Source organism: Triticum urartu, chromosome 2A (assembly GCF_056163025.1).
Source record: "Triticum urartu cultivar PI428250 chromosome 2A, HENAU_Tu73, whole genome shotgun sequence".
NCBI lineage: Eukaryota > Viridiplantae > Streptophyta > Magnoliopsida > Poales > Poaceae > Triticum > Triticum urartu.
Window position 1 is genome coordinate 630,183,471 of NC_141874.1, and position 19,261 is coordinate 630,202,731.

At 43.0% G+C, this 19,261-nt stretch overlaps 3 protein-coding genes across 20 annotated transcripts; 2 read left to right on the plus strand and 1 right to left on the minus strand.

Annotated features, from left to right (window-relative positions):
• The first annotated feature begins 4,331 nt into the window (after window positions 1-4,331).
• On the plus strand, window positions 4,332-8,956 carry LOC125538515 (uncharacterized). Of its 18 annotated transcripts, none has more exons than XR_007296367.2 (8): window positions 4,332-4,733; window positions 4,806-4,863; window positions 5,105-5,330; window positions 6,248-6,417; window positions 6,599-6,770; window positions 7,413-7,546; window positions 7,717-7,816; window positions 8,486-8,956. XR_007296367.2 is itself a non-coding variant. In XM_087544636.1 (5 exons), the coding sequence occupies exons 1-4, from the start codon at window positions 4,493-4,495 to the stop codon at window positions 6,419-6,421; spliced, it is 699 nt and encodes a 232-aa protein (XP_087400762.1). In that variant the 5' UTR covers window positions 4,332-4,492; the 3' UTR covers window positions 6,422-6,469; window positions 6,599-8,956. The 18 variants fall into 18 exon arrangements, 4 of the variants coding, with proteins under 4 accessions (XP_087400762.1, XP_087400761.1, XP_087400763.1 ...); XR_007296368.2 differs by having other exon boundaries at window positions 8,562-8,956; XR_007296369.2 differs by having other exon boundaries at window positions 8,581-8,956.
• A 4,849-nt stretch (window positions 8,957-13,805) lies between these two features.
• On the plus strand, window positions 13,806-17,641 carry LOC125539313 (TatD related DNase). Its single transcript, XM_048702740.2, has 8 exons — window positions 13,806-14,111; window positions 14,189-14,262; window positions 14,338-14,419; window positions 15,124-15,174; window positions 15,333-15,433; window positions 15,716-15,869; window positions 16,181-16,369; window positions 17,055-17,641. Exons 1-8 carry the CDS (start codon window positions 13,956-13,958, stop codon window positions 17,181-17,183), a joined length of 936 nt encoding a protein of 311 aa, XP_048558697.1. The 5' UTR covers window positions 13,806-13,955; the 3' UTR covers window positions 17,184-17,641.
• A 930-nt stretch (window positions 17,642-18,571) lies between these two features.
• On the minus strand, window positions 18,572-19,261 carry LOC147986313 (uncharacterized). The gene has a single exon (XM_087544639.1). It carries the CDS (start codon window positions 19,092-19,094, stop codon window positions 18,774-18,776), a length of 321 nt encoding a protein of 106 aa, XP_087400765.1. The 5' UTR covers window positions 19,095-19,261; the 3' UTR covers window positions 18,572-18,773.

Below are 19,261 nucleotides of genomic sequence, written 5' to 3' on the forward strand. Positions count from 1 at the left end.
CAAAAACACAAGAAGGAAAATAACAAACATAAAAAGGAAAGTAATACTTATACAAAAATCACATAAAAAATCAAGAAAAAATTCATTTCGGACCTTCTAAAACCGATCTAATAAACCGGTTAATAGAAGTTTCCCAAAACCTCTCAAAGAAAAAAAAAACAATGCACGTGGGCAAGCCCGCTAGCACTCGAACCAGAGGCGAGACGAGGTACTGTGCCGCAAAGAGCAAGATATAGCTCGCTAGTTCCACTCAAAAAAAAAAAAAAGCTCTCTTGACGAGACGTAGTCGAGTCTCCGCACAGATTCATTGCCTGATGGACCGGCCAAGTTAGCTTCCATTGCTACATGCGATTGCGGGTTAGGTGCCGGTTTTCACTGAATATTTTGCTTGTTTTTTATTTAACTTTGGTTTCTCTATTCTAATTTTTAATACATTTTTAATTTAATTTTTGTTCAAGAAAATGAAAATGTTCACATATTTTTAAAAATAAGAACTGTAAAAAAATCACCACGTATTTAGAAAATGTTCATTGTCATTATGAAATATGTTTATGTGTATTGGAAATAATGTTCACGGTGCAGAAAAAGTTAATCATGTATTAGAAAAATGTTCACCGTGTTTTAAAAATTGGTCACCATGTAATGGAAAAAATCAACATATTTTTGGAAATGCTCAACTTGAATTCTTTTTCTAAAGATATTCAAGAATTTAAAATATACATGAATTTTTTAAATTTAAAATTAACAAAGTGGGAGGAAAAGGAAAAAAGAGAACATGTATTTTACTAAGGACAGTGCTAACTTCCAACTGTTCGGAAGTTAAGCAACCTTCTCCAATCACTCTTTAATCATGCATGCAGTCACACACAGACAGATTTCCTTCACGCATGTAGACTATTTGGACAATAGCTGCATGCAGAAAATACAAAAAAGCTGATGTCAGCAAAGATTTCATTTAAAAATAAAATTTAAAATGTTTTGTAGCTCAAACTGTCGGTTTGATTGAAAAACTATTTTCACATAAAAGATTCGTCGCGACGAGGCCTTCGAAACTAGATTCCATGATATGTTCCGATGACTTTACCTTTTAGGTAAAAAGTTACCACGCCTATGCAAACGTAAGTTATCAAGGTTGTAGTAAAAAAGTTATCATGTTGTTTACACAGAAAATTACTAGGAATGAAAATGGTTCCTTTAACCTTCTCTTCACATGCACATGTGTGCATGCATTAGAACAACTCTAGCAGATCCTGCTTCCTCCCGACCCGCAAAACGTTTTTGCAGTTTGCGGAAAAATGTCTTTGCGGCCCGGCACGGACGGCCGCAGTTGTAGACCCCGCATAATGGACCCGTAAAAAAAGATATTCCCAGAATATGCTTTTTACGGGTTGGGGTTGCGGCATCTGATCCCGTGCAGCTCCACCCGGCCCGCAAAACTTAAATTTGCGACTTAATTTGATCTAGCATATTGCATTGCTTTGCTTTATTAACATTGGATACAAAAGGCATCACCAAATCTGGGGTGCTTCGGCGTGCTCGAAGTGAGCCGCAACACTTTCTTCGTGCAGTCGTCGCACTCTATGAGCGGCATCGGCAAGCCACAAAGACGTTGCGCGAGCGCCGAGCCCGGTGGACGGCCGGACGAGTCCATGCCCGCAAACCTTCGGCGACGGCGGGCGGACAAACTGGTACCTGCATGCGGCGATGCGCCCTTGCCTGGGCTGCGGGAGAGGCTCCCCGGCCACTCCATCGCTTGGGCAGCCACCGGCGGCCGGGAAAAGCCAAATCCGGCGGCCCGCGGTGAAGTGCCGCAGATCTACAAATTCGGCGGCCCGCCGACGCGGGGGCGGGGGGGAGGTGGGGAGGCCTTGTGCGCGTGGCGGCCTTCCGGCGTGCTCCTGCCGGCCGCGGTCGTCGGAATCTTGGGCGGCGGCCGGCGGCGGCGCGAGGGGGAGAGGAAAGGTGGTTGGTGGGAGAAATCGCAGGATGAAATGTCCCCCACCAACCGCTCCCGCTTATATGCAGGGGACCGCAGCCGCGAGGGGAAACCCGCGTTTTCCCGGGTTGGGCTCGGGATTTTGCCGCGCCCCCTATAATTTTTTGCGGGCCGGGGCGGGATGCGGGGTTTGATCGGGCTGGTTTTTCCGCCCCTACCCGCATTTTGACGGTTATTTTACGAGTCGGGGCGGAATGCGGGGTCTGCTAGAGTTGCTCTTAGAGGAAGATAATAAATTTAATGTCATCCTAGATTCTTCCCTGTTTCAAAATTTCAAAATGTTTTATATCTCAGACCGTTGATCAGATCAAGAAATCATTGTCACATAAAAAATACATCGCGGTGAGACCTATGAAACTAGATCATATTTGATATGTTCTGATGACTTTTTTCATGCAAGTAGTTATCATCCTGGGCTTAGTAAGTTATCAACCCTATATATTATCATGTTATTTACACATGAGTTATCGCGGTATGTTTTCAACAACTTTTTTTATCGAGATAAAGTTATGGCGGTGTTTGTGCGGGAGTTATCAAGCCCGCGCTTCATATATTACCACATTATTCACACATAAGTTATCGAGGCTATGTTTTCAAACAACTTCACCCCCCGCACTCAAATGTTACAATAATGTTTATACGTGAGCTATCAAATCTACGATGTGTATATCACCTTGCTATTTACACAGAAGTTATCGAGAGAGCGTATGGTTTCAAACAACTTCCTCACCTCCCCTCACCCCTGGGTCAAAGTTACCGCGGTGTTTCTGCGTGCGTTATCATGTATACAGTGCGTATACTACCATGCTATTTACACGAAATTTATCGGCCTGGGCTAACTAAGTTATCAGCTCTTTTGTGTGTATATTACATGCTATTTACACACGATTTACCGATGGGTGTTTTTCAATAGCCCCACTCCCGGTCAAAAGTTATCACATCTGGACTAAGTAAGTTATCAACTCAGTTGTGCATATATTACCATGTTAGTTACGCATGAGTTACCGCGTCAAAATTATCAATCGTGTTATATGTAAGTTAGGTATGCAATGCATAAATTACCATGTACTCGCACTAAAATTACCGGGGACATATTTCTTCAACTTTATTTTGCCGGGGTTAAAACTTATCAACGTGTTGCACATAAGTTATCAGGTTTGTGGTGTGTAAATTACCATGATATTCATCCAGGAGTTATCGGGAGTGTATTACAACAACCCCCTTCCCCGCCAAAGCTCTCGCATTGTTTTGTACGCAAGTTATCAGGTGTGTGGTGTGTAAAATATCACAATGGTTGTACGTAAGTTATCAGATGTGCGATGTGTAAAATATCATGCTAACTACACATTGACCCCATCGTATTAACATTGTCCGTCAGCACCATCGGGGCGTTTTGCGGCGACACCATCGTAGCCATGCGAGTTGAATTATGTTCCACTCTAATAGCACTACATACATGATTTTTTCTACAATGGTAATATAGAACCAAAAGACAAATATGAAAATTCCCTTTCGTTTACACAAGAACTAGATATAGAATAGACGGTTGTTGTGAAAATGTACTAATCCAACGAACAAGGATCAAATCCCATAAAGTACCCATGCAGTGGCTCAAGACCCATGCTTTAATCCCGTACAAAACGTGTGGCATGCATTTCTTTAGAACACATGCATGCTTATTAGTTGGCTAGCTAATCCAGCATTAATTGTTACGGAATTTCGGGTGGGAGAAAAATTCGCGGCAGGATCGGAGTAGATGAGAGTGCGGGAGGTGCGGTTTCAAAGGAAAGCGCTACTTAATCTCTATTTTTAATGTCTTAATTGGTAGTCTGTGTTCTGGGTTTTATTTTTGTCTCATCATTTTCGTCCAATCATTTTCGTCCGATTTTTTTTCGCTGGTTTTTTTTCGTCCCTTTCTCGCACCCCGAACTGCCCGACCCGCTAAAAAAATCCTCTCGTCCGATCCCCAACCTTCCCCCGATCCCGTCGCCGCTGCTGCCTACCCCGCCTCCTACCGGTGCGCTACCACTCCCGCCTCCTTCCGGCGCGCCGTCATCCCCGCCTCCTACCGGCGCGCCGCCGGACCCTCCTTCTTCCCTGGAGCACCGCCACCCCGCTGCCCTCGCCATCTTCCCGAGCGCGCCGCTGCCGCCGTCTTTCCCAGAGCGCCACCGCCCCGCCACCCCCGCCCACGGGACCAGTGGTCCCATCGCCGGTCTCCCCCCACCCAGATCTGCCGGAGGCGCACCGGATCCTGCCTCACGGCCGGTTCCTGCGACTCGGCCGCCGCCCCAACCGCTGCAGCAGCCGAACACCTCCACTAGGTGCCCCGGCGGTTCGGACCCCCACCTGGCCCCTCCCTCGAACCCAGCGAGCCTCCGCCCCGACCTACTTCCCGCGCGAGGTCGCCTCCGCCTCCTCCTGGCGCACCGCCGCCCCCACCATCTCCACCTCCGCCTCCGCCGATGCCTCCTTCTCCACCTCCGTTCGCAAGCGATGGCGGCCGCGGTCTTCACCCCCAGCCACCATGGCTGCAGATCCACCCACGGCCGGTCGTCTAAGCTTAAAGCATGGATGGATGGATTCAGGAAGGTATCCTTCCTCCCTGGGTGGAGCGAGCTGCAGATCCCGTCCGGCCCTCCGGAACCGGCCATCTCCGCCTCCTCCTCGCCGCCGCCGCTGGGGATCACGTCTTCACCAAACGCGAGCTCCGCCCCATCCGACCGACCGCAAAGGGGTGAGTTTTCTTCATCCCGAACCCTCCTGATTTGCTTACTGCACTGTGAGAACTCAAACTTTTCTTCTTCAGAGATAGGACATGGCGGAAACAAAACTGCACGGCGATGTGCATTTCTGCAACACATCAGGTCTACATTTTCCATTGCCCTGGACTTATGAGTAAGTAGCATACAGAGTTCAGTCTGATTCTAAAGAACAAGAGTAGAAAATATATTCTGCCGAGTAGAAAATATCTTCAGGTCTACATTTTCCATTGCTCTGGACTTATGGCTATCTGATTGTAAAGAACAAGAGTAGAAAATATAGACATGCGTCTTCACGTGTGTGCATTAAATTTCTTTTGATTCTGTTAATATATTTCTGTTGCAGACGGAAGAAAAAGCAATATGAAGTTCCTGTCTGCATCAAATTGCTTTCACTTATATTCTGCCGAATTTCTTCCTTCTATGGGACTGTACATGGGGATTATCTACAAGGGTTATGTCCTTTGCAGGTAGATTATCTTATAGGACGGGCGAAATACAACAGAAGAAGCTCCTCCGCTGCTACTCGCCAAACTCCAAGCAAAAAGGACCTTCCACTTTCCTTGCTAATGGTGAGCAACTCAAAGATGTCTAAAAGGTTACGCTTAATATTTACCCTCCGTATCTTATTTACTTGACCATTACATGTATAGATGCTTTCAGAGAACATGTATATATAGCTGCAGATCTGTTATATCTGAACAATGGCAGATTTGACCATTACATGTATATACCTGCTAGGAGAGAACATGTATATCTATCAGTTGTTTTTCGATCATTAAGATATTACTTTCTCATCTTATTTCTAGGTATAAACACTGGTGTTGTTTTGTTTAATTTCGAAACATGCAGATTATCGTGTCTTCATCCCTGCGAAGTGACATTCTTTCCCAGTAATCTGTGCATGTGAAAATTATTTTCAAATGCGATTCTACTTGGTAGTTTTCATATTTCCAATGGCCCGTCAAGTGTGCATTTTCACGAGCTTCAGCAAACCCTTTTTCAGTCATCTGGTCCATGTACATACCAAGTGCTTGTTGAAATAAAAATGCAATTGGCTGCCAATTTTATCTTGCGTGTATCACTGGTTAATTTTTTATAGTTAGTTTTATGTCTATATATTGTCAATATATCGAAAGTTTGGTCCTCTGAGTAAGCACTCGGTTCCTTGTTAGGTCTGGCTAGATTGATATTTAAGGGATCATTTTTAGTCCCAGTTTTCCACCTTGCATTAAAAGAATGCCTTTGTATCAATTACATGCTCTTTGTCTAGACTAACACTCAGATGGCTGAAACTCAAAGTTTCAGTATCAATATAGTAAAATTCTCCCAAATAGATAAGTATCAGTTCACTTATGGGTATTCATATTTTCTTTGTGTTTTAAATCTTCAATTATTCATCAATTTTAGTGCTACATATTCCTATTTGGATTATACTTGGTGCATCAAATTAATGAATCAGGAAACTCTTTTTTTGTTGTTTGGGCAGGGGCCTCAGTTTGTTCGGAATCAGATACAACCATTTGATCCATTATTGTTCGTGGGCATCATATTTAAAAAAAAATATTTTTTGGATTTTGTAAAGTTTGCGGTTAATAAGCCGGTGAGAGCTGATGGTTCAGTTAGATCCTGCATTTACTTGACCTCTTTCTCTGTCAGGTAAATTACCATGGTACTTATCTAATGCGATTTGTAAAGTTTTACCAATCTGGTGAGCATATGAGACTGCAATATTGTGTTCACTCTCAGGATTAAACTGCTTGCTGTGTAATTCGCCTCTTATTATTTCCATGAAATAACAATAGTTTTCTTGTCTAACTTCATTTGATTTTGTATGCAGGAGGATATTCAATACCAAGATTTATGATTTGGCATAAGTGAGATGACATACAAGTGAGTTTAATTCGTGAGAGTGAAATAGCAACAGTTTAATTATCATACCGCCGGCAGCTGCACCTCAACTGCGGAAAAAGAAATCTTGAAGAACCAAGACCACCACCAGCTGGAAGAAGGTAAAAATCCTTTTTTTTCTTCTCCCTCCTCATTTGATTTCCATTTCCTCGCAGCTCTAGGTAATTTCGTGACCTACCTCTTGGTAAGTCACCTATCTGCAGAATGCATAGTGTGTGTGTGTGTGTGTGTGTGTGTCAGATATACAGTGAAAAAACACCACAATGCAAGTGTCAGATCCTGTTCTTGGTGCAATTTTGCAACTATGTTCTGGACTGTAAGCAACTGCTTCATGTTAAACTAAAGCTCCAATCAGGCTTGTGGCTCTTTTGTTTACATTATGAGTAGTTGTTCTTATAAGATGTTCGTTATCTAGGTAAAACTTGGGAACATGTATGGATGGACAATACTATATGGATTTGGTCATTTTATTGACTAATTATACAGCGTATGAACTTATAGAGTTTAGAGTTGTTTATCCTGTTCTAATGCTGGAGTTAAAAGTTTCATGTAGCTAATGCCATCATCTTTATAATAGAGCGGCAACATACTCCGTAAGTTTTCACCCTACTCTAGGAAGCCATTTCATCAGTTTTTGGCTTCTGACACACTCGGAGCAACAAATTTTGTGCTGCTAATTGCACTGTCCTCTCTGTTCTCTCTCTTTGCACTTACTTGTGATTTTTGCTTATGTCCGCGTACAGATTTCATCCAGGAAATTTAGTCCTAGGGACTTTGATATACAATGATACACCAAAGCAAGCAAAGAAGCCAAAAGAAGTTAAATGTTTTTACCTGCTGCTGGCATCCGATGAGCAGTTGCAGGTGTCAACCATAGGTAATTCTTGTAAGATACTTTCACATTTCTCTAATTTACTTAAGTAAATCTTCATCAGTTTGGCTTTAGGTGAAAATGCCTGCTTGAGAATTTAGGGAAAATTACATATTACCTTTAGAGCTTTCAGTTCATGAAGTAATTGACCTCGTTTTTGCTTGTTTATTCTGTAGTATTGTTATATGAAGTGAGAGTTGCATGTGCTTATCTGAAGCTTATACTAATAATTTGCCTCCCTAATTGTGGCTGATCTGGAGCTCATACCCATGTTGGGTGAGTATCTCCCTCTCTGTTTGTTGGGCTGTCGGCAGCTCCTTTTTGCTGCGTCTCTGTATACTATAACCACTATCCCTAAAATAAGTAAACTATAACCACACTCTTTGATCATATTATTTAGAAGAAAAAAGATTAGAGATGCATTTATTCATATTAATGTAGACTGTGCCTGATCCAAGAAATAGAAGACTTATACATTGATTGCATCCACCTATAAAATCCCAAATGTGTGTGGGCAAGACTATCTTCGTGTTTTCATAATATAAAAAATAGTAGGTAAGTGTCAATCTGTTGCTGGTTCAGAATTTGATAAGGTTGAAAACTTTGTATGAAAATCTTTGTAATTCTTTTGAGTTGTGGAAGAGACAGCTGGGATGACTTTGATAATATGCATTGGATGGCGGAGGACGAAAAATAAATAAGGTGGGGCGGCTCTGAAGCATAAAAAAATTCCAATGGAAAACGAAAGTAGTTCATGCACACTAAAATGCACACAAATACTTTTTAAAATCATGCTATTGTCCGGTCATTTTCTCAAAATGACACTAAAATTTGAATAATAATTACTTCTCTCCTTTTGTCTTCCATTTTCCCGTCCAGTACATTTTCCTCTTTTTAGTTCATCGGAAAAATTGACACACAGCGGCCGCTAAATTTTTTGAGAAGACGAACCATGGAGATTGGAGATGAAGAGCTGATCGCCGCCCCTGTGTACCTATTCTGATTGGAGTTCTTATTACAGTTACATGATCATGTGACAGCATGGCATCGAACAACACGGCCTTCACCTTAATGCACCCCAAAGGTGGTCATCGCCGAAGCACACCAAGGGTGAGCCATAACCATACCGTTGACCCACCGGCGTGGTGAGGACAAATTGCATAGTATCATGTTTTTCAGTTAAAACCTGAGAACAGAAAGACGTATCTAACAGTATGTAAAATTTGTAAGCTCATATGAAAATAGCTGAGATCAAATTAGGTAAGCACGTTCTTGCAAGCGATGTATTTTCTCACTTACGAGAATTACCAGTTGCATATATAATATACTGTAGTAGCCTATATTCATGCACTCTCATTTTTGCTGAACAATTCATGATCAATACTAGATTTTTTTAAAGGAAGCCACTTCAACTTAGTTTGAGCTCTCATGTTGTCGAATGAATCAGCAAATATGTTATCTGTGGCTTTTATAAATTGACACAATGTTTCTGATTTCCAACATAACAAAATTATATGTTTCGTCCAGTCAGGTTTTTTACCCCATTATGTAATCGGCTCAGGTGACAATAGTATCTTCATTGTTCTTCTCATGACCATTTCCAAACTCAGGCTGGCCGATTTACATGAAATTAATTTCCTCAGTTGTGGTGGCAAATATAATACACATAATCCATATTGTTATGCACTAGCGTGTGTGTGTGAAATAGATAGATTATGGTCATGTATCCAATAAGATGGATATGTGTGTGTGTTAGAGAGAGAGAGAGAGAGAGAGAGAGGAGAGAGGGGAGAGGGGGAGAGAGTGAGGAAGAGGGAGGGAGAGTGTGTGTGTGTGAGGATTTGATTGTAGAAAAGGTCGCCAATGTCACTTGATATGTATGAGAATGTTAAATGTAATATTAACATAATTAATATTGAACTCTTAAAGTTAATGCGGTCTTGTTATAACGCACGGGCGTTCTTCTAGTACCGATGGTATCGGAAACTCAGGCCAAAATATCGGGAGAGAGGGAAGACGCGCGCGCGCCCGTGAAGAAGAGGTCGTGCGGACCTGTAGCTAACGTCCAGTCGGCAGGAATATAGCTTTCTCGTTTTTTACTAATGAAGAAAGGAAAATATCAAGTAAACAAAAATAAAAAAAAGGGGAGGAAAAGTAAAAAGAAAAGAAAACCAAAATAAAATAGAAACAAAATGAAAGAATACTAAGAGAAAAATGAAGCAATGAAAAAACAAAAAATGTATAGCCGCAAGATCACAATGGACGAACATCGGGAATGCGTCTAAACAGGGCTAGCCCAATTCACGCCGTTATAGGCATTTAGGCACCTAGGCGTTAAATAGGGATTGCCCTAGGGACAACACCGAAAATACGAAAAACCAAAGCCCATGTCATTCCAAAGGTGCTGAAGAGAGGTGCCATGATGCAAAAGGATAACACCGGAAACATGATGAGGATTTCCACGACTGTATGGGAAGGTGTTTCGTCCATTTGGAGGCCTGAGACCTTGTACAATGCAAGGTGCTTAGAAAAATAAATCAGATTTTTAATCATAGGTGCTTATTTATACAGAGTAGACGCTTAATTAGGCACCTCTCCTGTAGAGACAAGCACCGGTGCTTAAAAAAACTCGGTTTATTTTACTAAGAGCCTCCCCTGAACACCTTTGCATTGTAAGCACAAGAATGGCTAGGAGAAGTTGGCTGTTGATTTGGGGTTGCCAGTATTGTTTGAGTTGCTTAGTTTTTGATTGAGGACGTTTAATAGCTTTCTATTTTGTTTTGCTATGTCATCCTACTTTATTTGCTTCTGTGTGAGTAATGAACCTATTTACTTCTGCATGAGCTTTTGGATTGGTGGTAGGTTAGCTTGGTGTCATCGGGTTTTCGGTCTGCATTGGGTGTTTCGATGACGAGCACCTCCAATGGGTTTTTCAACAATTCGTTGGGCTCACTTTCCCCTTTCTCGTCTCCTCTACTCTTTCTGATTCAGCGGTTCCATTTTTGTTATTCAGTTAATGGAAAATGGTTAGGCTCTATTAAAATATTTCCTCCCGATGGTGGGTCTAGCGCGCATATTTTTTTCTTGGTTGTTTACATTTTCTTTTGTGAAATCCATCATTGGCTAAACAATCATTCATTTATGCTATTGCGGGCTTTACTCCCACTATAGCTATTGTACGGTTGGCCCCAATAATGACTTTTATGATCTCGTTTGTTTTTTTATCACCTAAAAAGTCATGGGATCAAGAAAGAAATGTGAAAATGTAGTTATAAATGTGAAAAGCCAATACGTCAATGCCTTGTCCCATGAATTAGGCATCCTTTCTGATGGATGAATGAGGAGACTTCATCGAGTTTTTCCGTACCATGACTAGAATCCAGGGCCTAACCTTTTGGTTTTCTTTTTTTTTTGTTGCTTTTTTTCTTTTTTTTTCTTTTCCTGCCAATATTATTTTGATATGTGTAAATCTATTATATATTGCTTTCATGCATGAATGTTACTTTTCTTATGATAAATGTATTTAGTAAAAACATTAAAAAAATCCCGTGATACATAACATTTATTTGGAAATAGAGATATGTTTCTTTATTCCACAACATGTTGTTTGAAATATATAAGCAATTATTTTTCTCATACATGCATGTGGTTCTTCTAATACGGGAACAATTCTTTCCAAAATAGTAACATTATTTGTTATACCGAAAAGTTTCTTATACCAACGCATACATTTTCCAATTTGAAAATTGGTTTACAAATTAGTATGCAAAGTATAAATTTGATATCTATGAAGGGAAGAAAATATATGTTACTTAATGGCGGGCCGCATTAATTGCGGTCCATGAAGAACGCGTGTAGGTGTCAAGGTCCCGATGCCGCAAGCGCGACTACTATTTATCGCCTTAAGCGATAGACTATCGGTGAAGCTTTTTCCTCCCCCGCCTCATATTGGGCCGGCCCATTCATGTGTGCGCAGTGTAAAAAGAACAAAGAAATGTGCGAGAAACAGGGGTCAAACCGAGGTCTCCATGGCAATCTCGCTCGTTTGGTTGCGAGAGATTCATCCTCCCGGGAACCCCACTCTTTCCCTGGGCAGCTGCCACCCGTCGATGCCCTCCCTGGGGCTGCGTGGCTGTTCATTTGGTCAACCCGGCCCCATACCTGTTAGGGCATGTCCAATGCCTGGCCGCTTGCACGAGCGCTTAGGAAAATAAAAGAAAAGTTAAATCTCACGTAGCAGCGGCTGTAGCATCCAATCCTCCAACGCTAATGACAAGGCTACGTGCTTAATATGGCACACTTCGAGTCCAAGGAAAAGAGGTCTAGCGCCCGGCGCGAGAAGTTGCGTCGACGCAAGCGTGAATCCTGGGCTTAGCTGGGAACAGAAAAAAAGGGCTGGGATTTGGGGCATAACGGCTGGGGATTTGACCCTAGCGCCCGGGCTAAGCGCCTCCATTGTAGGTGCCCTTAGACCCCTGGGCTAAATAAAAACCACCCCTAACCCATGGAAAATTTCCCCGTCGCTCGTTGAAACTCTGGGGGCACCGCCGCCGTTCTGGACGAGCACATCCCATCGCCGCCACTATGCAACACCCGCTCACCCCACCCACTCTGGCCTATCCTCTCGCCCCACCTTCCTCACGAGCTTGAGCCCTGGAAGAACAAAATTCCTCGGGAGAGCATACACGTGTGTGCTCAGCCATGGCTGGCTCCGATACAACCGCAATTTTGCTGGAATCAACAGATTTGTGACCAGACTGTGTGAGTTCCTCATCTACTACTTGGTGAAACTAAATTAAGAATTCACCCTCTTCCCTGCAGCCCGCGGCTGGAGGAGCTGATTTGGCCGAGGTTGAAGATGAATCTCGCTAGCTCGCTGGATGCGAGGAGAGTCTTGTTTTTTTTTTTTTTTTTGCTATTCTCTCTTTTCTTCGCAGAGGCCAGAGAACCTCATCCCCTGAGGTGCCAAATGGTGATGTGATTATACCCCGTGGATTCCAATGTGTAAAGGAAATTATGGCCGTGCTTTTTGTACCCTAGAATTTCTCTCACTCGTAACCAAACATAGCCTTTGTGATAAGAACTAGCGGCACATTCTACTTGGGGCTACATCCATTTTCTTCAGGGTTTATTCTTCTTTTGTTTTTTGTTTTTGTCTTTGACAGTTTTTTTTCCCTTTTTTGTTTGGTTTTCTTTTCTTCTTTTCCATTTTTTGTTTGGTTTTCTTTTTCTTCTCCATTTTTGTTTGGTTTTCTTTTTTCTTCTCCATTTTGTATTTTTTTTGTTTTTTCTTATGTTCGTTTTTGTTTTCACTCTATATTTTTTGTATATATTAAAATAGTTTTTTTAATAAGTGATCAGCATTTTATGTATACATGTTCAACATTGTCCGAACACTTATTCAACATTTTTTAAATACTTGTTCAACATTTTAATACTTATTAAGTATTTTTAAAACACTTGTTCAACATTTCAAATACTCGTTCAACAATTTTTAGATAATTTTGAAATTTTTTAATACTTATTCAACATTTTTAAATGATTTTTCAACATTGTATTCACAAATGCTTCATTAAAATTTTTATATACATGATCAAAAAGATTCATCATTTCTTTAATACATGGTCAACATTCTTTCTATACACATTTAACATTTTTTAAATGCTTGCTTAACATTTTAAATTACTTGTTCAACATTCTTTCAAATGGTTGATTAACATTTTTATATACATGATCAATAGAATTCACCTGTTTTTACTACATGGTCAACATTTGTCAAGTGCTTGTTCAAATTGTTTTTTCAAATACTTGATTAACATTTTTATATACATGATCAATAGAATTCATCTGTTTTTACTACATGGTCAACATTTTTAAAATGCTTGATTAAAATTTTTCAAATGCTTGTTCAATTTATTTTTTCAAATGCTTGATTAACATTTTTATATACATGATCAATATTCTTTGAAATACCTGTTCAACATTTTTCAAATACTTGATCAACATTTTTCAAATATTTGTTCAATATTTTTCAAATACTTGTTCAACATTTTTAAATACTTGTTCAACATGTTTCAAATGTTTTTTTAGAGTGCTTTTGTAATACATATATATATATATATAATGTATCGAATTAAAAAAAGCAAAAAAACGAAATCAGAAAACGTAAAAAAAAGAGGAAAACGAGGCTGTGGCCTCTCTCGCGCCTGGGCCGGCACAATTTGTCCTCCCAGAAAGCGAGAAACAGGGGCGCCCATGCAAGCACCCCATTCGGCCTGCGGATTGAAATCCTCTTAGCTCTAGGCCTATTCCCGGCCCATGGCCATCGATTCGCTGACACGACGCTCGCGGACAGCAGCCACCGCTCGAATCTCCGCGCCGGCTCCGGCCACGGAAGTTCCACCCCACCATCACCATGGCTCAGTCTCCAGGCCGCGCCGCCTCCGCCGTGCGGCTCTTCGACGCGCACTGCCACCTGCAGGACCCCCGCATCGCGGCGGCCGCCCCCTCCCTCATACGCGCCGCCACAGCCTCCGGCGTCGGCCGGTTCGCGGTCAACGGCACCTCCGAGGTACGCCCCGCCCCTGCCTCGTGCTTGAACGCGAGCGACCGCTCCTCCATGACTCCTTGTCTACTGGACGAGCGCAGAAAGACTGGCACCTGGTGAAGCAGATGGCCCAGGAGCACCCGGCTGTCATCCCCTGCTTCGGCCTCCACCCATGGCAAGATTCCTTGGCCGCTTCTCGCGGTGTGCTGCTGCTTATGCTATCCGGATTTTAAAACCGTGAATTTGGTAGGTGGGTGCCGGAGAGGTCGCCCGATTGGATGGATTCGCTCCGGCAGTTCTTCTCGGAGACCCCAGAGGCGGCTGTTGGAGAGGTGGGCAGGGCTGTACTTGTCAATTTGTTACTTACTCTTCTAGGTTACTTACTCTAGAGAGTCAAAAACGCTCTTATGTTATGGGACGGAGAGAGTACTAGCAAAGTAGCCAGCAATAAAACTGCGGTAATATGTACTGTAATAGACTGGACTGCTACAAAGTGCAAACCAAGGCTTACCTACAAGCATTAGTTCTCCAATATGATGTAAATTATGATCATCTTGTTTTGCAACTCATTAAATTTATCAGGCAATAGGGTATATTTATCTGTCGCCTCTGCTTACTGTAACAGTGTAACTCTATAGCCGAGATGACTGTTTCTGAATTTAACCTAATAGACTGCCCTAGTTTGGCAGCATAGTTTTTGCAAAACCGTAGTTCTAAACACCACAGTTTTTCTCACTTCGGTTTACAAAAAAGAGGTCGAAACCTCTTTCTGAAATACTGCAAAAAAACACCGTATTCGGGATACTACGGTTTATAAAACTGTGGTATTTATCAATGCCGAACAAATCAAAATTTTCAAAACCATGGTCTCACAGTATTCACCAAATAGTCCAAAAAAGAAAAACTGAGCTGCCAAACACAGCCAATTTATTCTTCTGTTTCCTTTTGGCATGTGCAATACGAGACTTGTGCAATTATATATTCTCATATGTCGCTATTTGTTTCTAGAATATTCTCATATGTCACTATTATGCAGACTGGTCTGGACAAGGGATCGCATGGAAAAACTATTGACTTCGGAGAACAGGTTTGTTAGCACGGGCCCCTCTGCACTTCTTGTTGAATATGATTTTTTTTACCAATGGATTCAGCTACATGATAATGGATATAACCATTTAGCTTTGTCACTGTAGCTTTAATTGTACCCCTTTACCTTTTACCATAAGCATAACAATGTTAACACAGGTTGAAGTATTCCAACGACAACTTGAACTTGCTAAGGAATTGGAGAAACCTGTTTCTGTTCATTGTGTACGTGCCTTCGGCGATCTTCTGGAAATACTAAAGTAAGGAAAGGATGTTTGGTCTTTATCATCTTTTTAGTTCTTGTCAGTATCTAGTTCAATATGACAGGTAGTGATAGGTTGTTTGTCCAGGTTCTTAGTAAGGTTTGCAGTTAGGGTTTTTTCATCACAATTCCAAAACAGAATATATTGCTCTTCCTAGATATATATGTCATACTGAAGAGCAGGTTCCATACTTCTAGTCTAGTATGGATGTCCTGTAGTTTCTCATCTCTTTGTCTACAAATAAATGTTATGCTGTGTTAACATTTTGGCTGCCTGCAGGCATACTGGGCCTTTCCCAGCAGGTGTGCTGTTGCATTCTTATCTGGGGTCTGCAGAAATGGTGCCCGGCCTTGCAAATTTAGGTTGTTACTTTTCGTTGTCTGGTTTCCTTACAGGCATGAAATCGAGTAAGGCAAAGAAAATGCTCAAAGCAGTAAGTCGGTCATGCCTGTATTTTTCCCTGGGAGTAGTTATGGATTCAACTATGGAAAATCAAACGTTTTTTATGGCAATTTATGTTTGCCGATGGTGGCAAGTTTAGTTGGCAAGCATGGCAAATCCGCCTCAGTTCATTTTTCCCCCCAGGAAAGTGCCGTGCTTGCAAACTAAATTTGCCATCCTCGCCCCAACATAAATTGCATAAAAACGTTTGATTTGCCATGGTTAAAAATCTGACGTCAGATTTTTAACATTACCGTAAATCTCTTTGGCACCACCAATGAAATGCATTTGTATTTGTTCTAGATACCCTTGGACAGAATTCTACTAGAGACAGATGCGCCAGATGCAGTACCAAAGTTGGACAATGTTTCTCTAGTCACAGTCCCTGTGGACACTTCAGATGCAGATGCTGAAAAGTCTCACAGCGATTCGGCCTCTCAGGCGGACATGCCTTCAAAAGAATCCTTGAACCATCCAGCTAACATCCACATTGTAAGATTTGTGTCCTGACACCTTTGCCTGATACTCCCTCCGTAAAGAAATATAAGAGCGTTTAGATCACTACTCTAGTAATGATTAACAGTGTCCTAATAATGGAGTATTGAGAGAAAATATTGTGTCTATCCTAGAAAGGTTTAGGCCTTCGTATACATCGTAGTATGCACAAGAATATTTTCATTATTAGGACACTGTTTAAAATAAGAGATGTAGCAAGGAGCTCGTGCAACATGTACCATGAAGATTTGCTAACAAAAGTATACTACGATGTATACGAAGGCCTAAACCTTTCTAGGATAGACACAATATTTTCTCTCAATACTCCATTAACATTACTGTACTGACTAGCATACTGCGATGTATACGAAGACCTAAACCTTTCTAGGGATAGACACAATATTTTCTCTGAATACTCCACTATTTCAACATTACTGTGCCCTGTTCAGTACGATGCCATTTCTGTGCTTACTGTTTTCAAAGTGTACCCTGCTGTTTCCAAACCATCCATCTGAAGTATTGTTTAATTGATCCACTCCCAGCTCACTGGCACGATTGTCACTACTCCATCTGTCCAACAATGGCTTGTTTACTTGACAAGCTCTCGTTCTCACACAAAATGATGATGGATTAAGGAAATTATCATTCTGGTATAAACCGTGCCTTTCCATGTTCCTTTCAGGTTTTGAAGTATGTGGCATCCCTGCTTGAAATGCCGGAAGCAGAACTCGCCGAGGCGAGCTACAGGAACGCCACCAAACTGTTCTCCTACCCTGGATCCAAAGTTCATCCCGAAGCTGAAACTGCGTGAATGGGGTGGTGCGGATGGCCACCCAATACGAACCATGCTATCGGAATCCTGGTGCGTTCTGCCTCTGGATGTTCCCTGTATACCGCATGTATATTGTTGTACTATGTATATATAATCGGCCCAAGACAAGGTAGCAATCAGAGATGAAATAAGAAAGCGGCTCATGGCTGGCCGTGCCATGTTGCCAAATTCCCCTTACAATATTACTCTACTCCCTCCGTTCACTATTACAAGATGTCAATATGGACTACATACTGATTGAAATAAGTCAACAAGCACACTAAAACATACTCCGTCCGTCCCTTAGCTTGAAAAATGATCTTATTCGTGGGATGCAGGGAGCATATATATACATCCGAATCAGAAAAAATGTTAGAGTAGAACATCTTGTAATTCAGAACTACTAGTTCTTACATTGAACTATGTACTGTCCTATCAGAAAGGAGGCTCCGATCGCATCCGCGTGCCCTGTCAAGTAACCTGGGAATCTCTCATCACACGTACTATCAGAGCATTGTGCGCGGTGACTGGACTCGAACCGAACGCGCAATCTGCTAAAACTAGTAGGATGACAAGATAACAAAAGTTTACTTCGATCCTCATACGATAGGCCTAGTAGGCTCACCAGTTCCAGTTCCAATACCTTAGACCTCTCCCAATGCAATGGTGCTTAGATGAGGTGCTAAGTGCATTAAATACCTTAGCAACTCAACTTCCCAATGCATAGGTGCTTAACTTGTTGTTGCTAAGCACACTTTATTTAATGAGTTAACACCTAAAGTTTTTCATGCATTGGTCAAATTGTTTCATTTAAATGGTTTGCCTAGGTTCTCGCGCTTGGCATTGGTTCTTTCTGGAGTCACCAAAATGCTCTCTCCCCTCTTTAAATGATGTGCCATGTCATTTTTTCGTTTATATGGCATGCTTAGCATCTGTCCACGGTGAAGCACTGGGAAGGGCCTAAATCCTTATCGTTAACCGCATCACCCACCTAAGATAACACCCGTTGTAAACCAGCGAAAGATCTTTTTTGCCTGCCGAGTGGAACCCGTCGCTATCCGGCAAGAGGGGGGCGAGCATTCCCTGGGCCCCGCGCGCGCGTAGTGCGCGTCCACCTCCCGATCCGACCGCTGATCGAGACCGATCCGACGGAGCGGAGTGTGGCGGCGTAGGATTCGGCACACGCACACTCCCGCTCGCTAGCTCGCTTTAGACTTTCGGCGCCGCGTGAAGGAACAAAATCGTTTGCGCGTGAACGGATCAGAAAGTCGCCACTTGATCGGCCGTCAGCATCGGGAAGAACGTCGGAAAACGTTTGGGCGCGAGCAAGAACACTGCAAAGTAACGAAGAAACCCAAGCAGTAGTAGTGATCCTGGACGGCTGGACATAGAGACAAAAGGTGAACATATGTAGTATGGCTGTGTACATCTGGTCTGATCTCATCTGATCCCGGAGCGAGCAAGAAGCAGCAGAGCAAACTAATTAGACAGGCGCGTACGTGTCGAAAGAAGAGAAGCTACTGCATGCGCACGGAAGAATGGTATTCGGCAGGTGAAGCAACTGCAAGCTACGTACAAGTAAGCAGGTCGCTAAGCGGCTGCGTGTGCGCCCGGCGCCGGAGGCTCCGGCGCGTCGACCGGGCGGCGGCGGCCGCAGCGGCACGGGCCGGAGGCGAAGAGGGAGAGCCAGGCGAGGACGGGGGTGCCGAGGAGGACCAGCCCCGCGGGCACCATCCAGAGCCGCGCGTGCGCCGGGTGGAACGCCAGCGCCCACCACACCAGCAGCGCCGCGCCGCCCAGGCCCACCGCCACCAGGCTCGCCGCCGTGGCGGCCACGGACGAGAACGACGACGACGACGACGCCACCTTCGCCGCGGCCCCGGGCTTCGGAGGCCCCGCACCCGCCTCCATGGAAGGCTACGTACGCGCCTGGCACCGCCCGGCCGTCGTCAACAGACCGAGTCCAAGTGTTGCGCGCATATATACCCGCGTGGGCGCGTGGCGTGGCGTGGCGTGGCCGGAAGCTGCACCGGCGGCGCTGCGCAGAACAGTCCCGTAAAAAACGTGCGCTACCAGTC